This window comes from Haliaeetus leucocephalus, unplaced genomic scaffold (assembly GCF_000737465.1).
Source record: "Haliaeetus leucocephalus isolate CR32 unplaced genomic scaffold, Haliaeetus_leucocephalus-4.0 Scaffold439, whole genome shotgun sequence".
Taxonomy (NCBI): Eukaryota; Metazoa; Chordata; class Aves; order Accipitriformes; family Accipitridae; genus Haliaeetus; species Haliaeetus leucocephalus.
The window spans coordinates 3,129,230-3,136,896 of record NW_010972875.1 but is presented as its reverse complement, the minus strand read 5'-3'; the positions used below and the strand labels follow the sequence as shown (position 1 = coordinate 3,136,896).

The following is a 7,667-nucleotide window of genomic DNA, read 5'->3' as shown; positions in this document are numbered from 1 at the left end:
CAGCTCACAGCGCATCGGGCCTCGGCTGCTCTCGCCTCGTCGACGGCTACCTCGGCGCGATGACGCCAGGGGGGTGGCCGGATCGGCTACAAGTACGCGATGACGTCAGACGCTGCCTCTTTCCGCTCTGCTTGCTGCGAGGTGAGGCGCGGGCCGCCGGCGGTATCCGGGGCCATCCGCGGCGGGCAGCCCCCCCGAGCGCCCCGCCGGGGCGCGGGCAGCCTCCCGGGGCGGCGCCGGGCCCAGCCGCCGCGTTCCGTCCCCAGCCCTGCGGGAAAGACGCCGCCGGGATGGCGCCTTCCCCCCCCCCCCCCCCTCCCCCCGCCGGTTTCGGCCCGGGCTGGGCCCCGCTGTGGAGTTGAGCGCTGAGGCCGCCGCGTCTCGCCGCTGCTCTGGGCCCGGGGCGGGGTGTATCGGTGTTGGAAGCGGAGCCCGGCGCCGCGGCGGCTCGGAGGTGGCAGAAGGGAGGCGGGGGGCATCGGGTGGGCGCTTGGTAGTTGCGCGTTCCAGGGTTCGTGCGGGGGAGGAGCGGAGGGGGCGCAGAAAAAGGGCCTTGTCTTCAGGGTTTGCAGCCTCTTTCGGTTGTACTTCGTAGGATGAAGACCATTCTCAGCAACCAGACCGTTGACATCCCCGAGCAAGGTATGTCTGCGTGTGCATTCGAAAGGCGTTTTGTGGTGCTGACCCCGCAGCCGGTTAATGTGCGTCTGCCTTCTGATTTCCAGTCAGTGTTTCACTGAAGGGCCGGACAGTCATCGTAAAGGGCCCCAGAGGAACCTTGCGAAGGGATTTTAACCACATCAATGTGGAGCTGTCCCTCCTGGGAAAGAAACACAAGAAGGTGAGCACTGCGGAGGTCATTTCTCTGCCCAGAGAGGGAGGGTTAGCTTTACAGTTAGCTTTAAAACTTCTTGATAGTGTAGGAGATTGAACCAAAACTTTTAGCCACAGATAAGTTATTTAGTTTTTCGCTTGTTTTTGTGTTTTCTGGAAGAGCCTGGTCTCATGGAACATTGGGACCTGCTCGGGAACTGGAATTCTTGGAATTTCTCTGATACATTGGAGTGAATTTGTTGATTGATATTCTTTTGTACTTACAGACAGGTAGTTACTGGGAAGGGGATTGATCATTGTATGATCATTGTATGCTGTGTTTTATGAACTGGCTAGTTTTATTTAGATAAAACTAAATCTCTACGTTTAATTTCCAGAATTGGCAAGTTAGCATCAGGAGAGCAGATGTATTCTAAATAAATGCATAATATTCTTGTACTGTCTTAAAAACCACAAAAAAAAAAAAAGGGGAAGAGCGGCTGATTTTGGGTACTTTTTCAGTGTTTCATTAAAACACTGTACCCCCACACGGTGTTCCATTAAAAAGTTGATAGATAGTACCTGGGAGACTGAGTTTGGAACAACCTGTTCAGTGTGTAGCGTTTCATAAAACATCTTATAGTTTAAGATGTCAGAATATCTATCTATCCCAGTTTCTCTGAAGATTTGTTAGTAATGAGATATAAAGAAAAAATTTATTTTTCATATGTCTGAGGGTTAGGACTTAAAAGACTTCTAGGTGGGCCTTTAGCAGTCTTTCAAAGAAACAAAATACCTTTGTGCTTTTGTTAGGAGGGATTCCAAGTAGTTTACCTGAAATTCTTGCTGTTAGTTTGTGACAAAAATGTTTCTAGTTCTGAAGTGTAGCTGAAAGCTATGTTATTTTTATTTATTTCTTTTAACACAGCTACGTGTTGACAAGTGGTGGGGTAACAGAAAGGAGCTGGCAACAGTTCGCACAATTTGCAGCCATGTACAGAACATGATAAAGGGTGTTACACTGGTGAGTTTTATTTTGAAATAGGATCACTCGTCATACTGACAGCAACAGACAGTCTGTTCTTTTAGTGAGAGCTTTTCTAAGCATCCAAGGTGTAGCTTTCTGTCTCTTTTTTTTTTTTTGCACGTGCTGTCAAACAGATTGTGCAGGTGGAAGAAAGCATGAACAATAAACTCTGGATGTCTCTTGGTCTCAGTGGCTTGCCCTTGTTAAGAAACTATTTTCAATATGTTTTGGCTTTAGATATCTCCAGTAAGCTTTACGCATCTGTTTTACCTTTTGGATACATTCTGCTTTCAATATCTGTTAATGTCTTTTATCCTAGGGATTTCGTTACAAGATGAGGTCAGTGTACGCTCACTTCCCAATCAACGTAGTTATACAGGATAATGGCTCACTCGTGGAAATCCGAAACTTCTTGGGAGAGAAGTACATTCGCAGAGTCCGTATGAGGCCAGGTGAGCCTATCTGGAGATGTACTTTACTATTTCTAACTAGGGTTTCTAAACTATTTTCTTTGGGTACTGCCATTGATAACAGGAGATGGCAAGTGACTGTTGAAGCAGCATTTGCCTGTCTGAGTTTGTGTAGTCTTATGATACCTTTGCCACTGTTTAGATTTATTATTAATGCTTTTGTAGTTTCTTTTTGGTAATGAGTGTTAGCTAATAGCTAATAACTAATTTAGAGCTGGTTATTGTAATACGAGTTACAAGGAGCCCAGTGTTTACTTTCATCATTGTGAGATCTTGACAGTGTTCATAGTTGGTAAACTGCAGGTGCTTAATTTTAGATCTGTGTTTCTGTTTTAAACATTGTACATGAACTAGTTTCAGACCACATCATATTTTTGGTCTTTGAAGTGGTGGTGTATTTTGAATTTCCTGATTGTCTAGGAGCATGTATAATAAACTTCAAAATTATCATCTTACTTGTTGGTTTTACGTCTTGCATACTTGGGAGTTTTAGCAAAATGTCTAACAGAGTAGGCATCTGATGGAGCTTGTTAAATTTCTGAAAGGAGGAGACAAAACATGTCATAAACACAGTTACCTTAGGACTGTAGGGAAGGCTTTCCATGTCTTTTTTTTTTTTTTTTTAATAATTCCACTTCTGGTGAAGGTATGGGTAAGGATATTTAGTGTGACTGATGGTGTTTTGGGGTAGCTTTAGGTGAAAGCTTCAGACTTGCCCAAAACCACTGGTAGATACAGTGCGGAGTTATTAGGGTGGCTTTGACTTTGATTTACTGTGGGATATTAAGGGTGGGTTCGATTATTGTATTTGATTTAAGTCACCATTTACTTCAAAGATAGTAAAGTGCTGGCTTAAAAGCTAACACCTATTGACTAATAGATCAAACTGTAAAAACTTAATTATGTTATTCTCCTTGCAATTGAAAGTTTCCTGGGATGTCCTAGCGTTTACTCCTTGTGAGTCCTCGCAGTGTTGCCAGTATAAACATGGTGTGTGACATGTCAGTGGGCAGGAGTTTTTTAATGACTTAGTTTTGTTTTAATGACCATAAGAATGTGGAAAATGGCACCACCTAGCTGGCGAAGCCATGCTGGCAAAATCTCTGGCTGTAAGCAGTGTTGGTGATTAATGCTGTAACATTTAAGTAGGAATATCACTTGGTTGCTTTCAGTCCAGATTGTGACTTACACTGATCTTTGAGTGCTGAAACTGCGTGAGGGAGGACAGTCTTGGAAGGGATTTGGGGGACTCTTTTAACAAAGTCACGGAAGCTAATTATTGCCTAGATAGTACTTTATAGATCTGTAAATTGGGACAGAACGTAAATACTGTTTCTTTAGTATGCTTAACATCTTCACGAACAATGTAGATTGTGTGTTTTCCTTTCTGTAGGTGTTTCCTGTGCAGTATCTCAAGCCCAGAAAGATGAGCTGATCCTTGAAGGGAATGACATTGAATTGGTCTCCAATTCAGGTTTGTGAAAGTAGATCTGTGGGAAGATAAAAATGATACAGCCACTTTCATCTGGAGGTGTGAGCTTAGCAAACTGTTGTTGTTATCAAAACCTGAGGTAAACGACAGCTCAGAATTTTTTTTCTTCTAGTCACCATAATTGGTTTTCTTAGTTCCCTATGCTTTTTCTAAACTTAGAGACATTTTACAAGTCCACAGAACCCCTGCCTTTTTTTTTTTTTTTTTTTTTTTGGCTGCCTTGGCACCAAACTTTTCAGCTTTTCAGTTGTACGAGTGTGCAGTAATAAACTGGCACTGCCCTGGGCTGCCAAGGCAGGCTTAGCAAAATGTGTTCTGTTTTTATTAGAACCAACAGGATTTCAAGTTGGTGATTCCTTTCTCCAGATGACAGTTTCATTTGTTAGTTGAAATATCGGAGAGTAAACAAAGGCTCCGAGTTCGTTCAGACCTCTTGCTTTGTGCTAATGGTCTTACTTTGCCTGCAGCTGCCTTGATCCAGCAAGCCACTACAGTCAAGAACAAGGATATCAGGAAATTCTTGGACGGTATCTATGTCTCTGAGAAAGGAACAGTACAGCAGGCAGATGAGTAAAACTCTTAATAGGTTGGTATCATCTTAACACAGATTGTACATTTTCAATGTGGAGATGGTTATTCAATTTGGGGACTTGACAAGGTTTATCTACTTTAAGAAGGCTGTGGTTAAGCAGGTTCCCCACAGGGATGCAGTTGTGCTTGTAAAAGGCATCATAAGAGGTGTCATAAAACTTAAATTTTGCTAGGTCTTTTGACAGCAACTTTCCATCTCTCATCAACTTGGTATTATGCTGCTGTATGGAGAAATATCTAACTCTAAAGTGCTGTATTGTATGCTGTGAATGCTCGTTATGATGGTGGCTGAGAATTTAAAACCAGCTGACCTAGCATCACAGACTGGTTCACAGCTCTTTACAGAGAAGGCTCTTAGACTAATGTTCCTCCTGGTTGGACACTGACCTCACTAAAAAAAGTGGTCAGCACATAATTTATATATAAAGGTCTTCTGTGTGGTTTGTGTGTAAATGCTTGTAAACAAAGGTCAGTTTAACAATGGCAACTATTTACACTGTGTATGTACATTTGTTACTGAAGTTGAGTACAAGGATTTTGGGATAATGTAAGAATTTTAACTGCTAAAGGAATTTGATGCATTTCAGCTATGTATGATTCCATACATGGTACAGAACATTTGTGCAGGATGACTGAGACAGGCTGACTGCAAATAAAATAAATGTTGTGTACCTTCTGAAACTAAACTTGAGATGGAGCATGCAGGCAAAGTGAGTTTCATAAACTAAAATTCTTTTTATCACGAGCCAGGTACCAGATACTTGCAAGCTACTGAAAAAATTATTTTTAGTGCTGTTCTCAGTTCCTTGAGAGACAGAACAACCTGTTACCTGCTTGTTAAACAGTCGTGAGCTGTTGTGGTTGAAGGCATCTTTAAGTAATCTTGTCTGAATAAAATTAAGCAAACCCTTTGAGCTATTGATGTCTGTCTTGCATTAAAACTATCAGATAAATTGTCATATGTCTTTAAACTTTCAATTTCACATTTGCAGTGCTAAAATCTTTCTAAAAGCTCTTAACTTTATTTACAGTTGTCTGGCTCCTGGAACAAAAGACCATGAGACATTATATCAGCAAGGACCAACTTGAAGAGTCTATACAAAACCCAAACACCATGAGATGTTTAATAAATTAAAACATATTTCATATCTTGGCCTCTTTTTTTTTTTTTAAGAACTAAATGGTGATTGCATGAACCTGTTCAAGATCTTTGGCTTTTGGAGAAACAGATTGTCACAGGGTAATGCAAGATAACGTTAGCACTGTATACATGTTGCTTCACCAGACTCAGAACATTCAGACGGAAGTCTGATGGTTTGGAAACCTCATGCTGGTGGCACATGGACCCAGCAGGTAAAGCCATGAAGTGGTAGTTTTAAATCATAGCATTAAGAAATAACAAAGGCATTGTTCTCACAGAAAGAAGGCTAGTGTTCTTTCACATCATTTCAGAACCTCAAACTGCAAAAACTGATTTCCGTGTACAGTTTCTGGAGCGGAATTCAGACTTGCGATGACAGAATGTAGAGTAGAGTAAAAACAAAACTGGAGTTGGTAGAACCAGATTTGTAAGACCATTTAAACTAAATACAGAGATAGAAGAAGTAGTCTGAAAGTACAATACCTTAGCTATATTGCTCCATTAAGAAAACCAAGGGCTTGATTTCAAGAGTTCAGGCAGAGCTTATTGCTGACTTTAGCGGTTTGTGTCATCTGGGGAGATAGCTCTGTTTTTTCTTGGTTACTAATCTTGCCATGTAGCAATATCTAGATGTTGTGCTATTTCTGTACTATGATAGAAATCACACTGTCACTTGTTACATTGTTTCGAAAAAAGGTTCACAGGAAATACTGGGGTAGTGCAGAAGGTAGTTGGCAACAAGTGGCTAAAGCTTAATGTTCAGGAAAGCATCTATGCATGCCTAAGAAATTCAGAAAACTGCCCAAAGCACCCGCTTGCACAATTCTGAGTTCAACAGGGGTGTGCGGTACTACTGTCTCTAATCCTGGGAAAGTAGTGGTACTAAACTGCAGCCATGGAAGTTGTACGTGGCCTGCTTAACATTTTTATAATAAGTTCGTGTGCTGTTCAAATCGTGCAGAGAAGGGAGTTTTCAAAAATTCTCTGTGCTCCCACGGTGCACATGGAATTCAAGAGGAGTTTCCCTGTAGTATGCTTCAGTGTGATTCCACGGTTGCTGTGAGTGATAACTAGTCAGTGTCTTTGGGTGGTGGAAGGATGTACACACCTCGAACAGTTGTGCTGGTATAACATTTTCTAGTGGAAAATGGGCCAGAGTCCCTCATCATTTTACTGGTACTTATCTTTTGAATTAATGAACCTTCTGTGATGTTGACCAATACTTGAAATATAATGGAGAAATAGTCTCATAGATCTATGGACTGAGACTCGAAGTTGGGTCAAGTATTGGGAGTTTGGGGTTGCCAATTGCTCATATCCTCAGAGTGGCACTTCCATAAAGTTTCCAGTATGTAAGTGGCCATAATAATTCATCATGTACATTATTGTTTACTTTATCATAATACATTATCATTTACCTTGTGTTTGATGCTATCTTGTGTGTTCAGATGCAGTTGGAAAAGACAATGTGTTTATATGCCTCGTCTTCAGAGGTGCTGGGGAACAGGTAAAGTGAGTGTATCTGTTTTGGGGTCCTTAAGACTGAGGTAACTAGCTTTTAGTAGGAACAGGTTGGGGGTTTCACTGTGTCTTGAAAATGGTACTAGGTGCTGGAAAGGAAGGTTGTGGAGGGAGGCAGTAGGAATTTAACTGATGGCTCTTTCTGCCCCTCATTCCACTCCTAGAGCAGCTTCTCTACCCCTCTCCAGAGGTATGGGGTACCTGCATGGGCAGTGATGATCTGATGCAATGACTGAAAAGGCTGGCCGATGTGAATTTTAAATGGTGGTGCAGTTCATGGGGAAAACCTGTTGAGCTCATTTTGAGATGACCAAAACCAGACTAAGGGAAACCTCTGGGTTTGGTCCCTGAGAAGTTTAAATGAGAGAGGAGATTCATTTATCCTTTAAGACCATTATGCCTGGGTTGGTAGCTTTTGTTTAATGCAGCAATAGCAATAAACTCTTATGGTTTTATCCCACCCATGGCTTGCATTGGCATTTGACCAGAGCTAAGATGATAATGTGTATTTATTTCTATGAAAAAGTGCAATTTAGAACTATATTCATCACTCTCTAGAGTGGATTAATAGTTACTATTTATTTTGATGTTCTCCACTAGTAAAACTTTTAT

The 7,667-nt window shown here is 41.7% G+C and overlaps 1 protein-coding gene across 1 annotated transcript; it reads left to right on the top strand.

Annotated features, from left to right (window-relative positions):
• Positions 1-79: 79 nt before the first annotated feature.
• On the top strand, positions 80-5,441 carry RPL9 (ribosomal protein L9). The gene is made up of 8 exons (XM_010574445.1): positions 80-141; positions 596-642; positions 726-841; positions 1,742-1,837; positions 2,160-2,292; positions 3,704-3,784; positions 4,270-4,388; positions 5,425-5,441. Exons 2-7 carry the CDS (start codon positions 597-599, stop codon positions 4,374-4,376), a joined length of 579 nt encoding a protein of 192 aa, XP_010572747.1. The 5' UTR covers positions 80-141; position 596; the 3' UTR covers positions 4,377-4,388; positions 5,425-5,441.
• Positions 5,442-7,667: the final 2,226 nt, after the last annotated feature.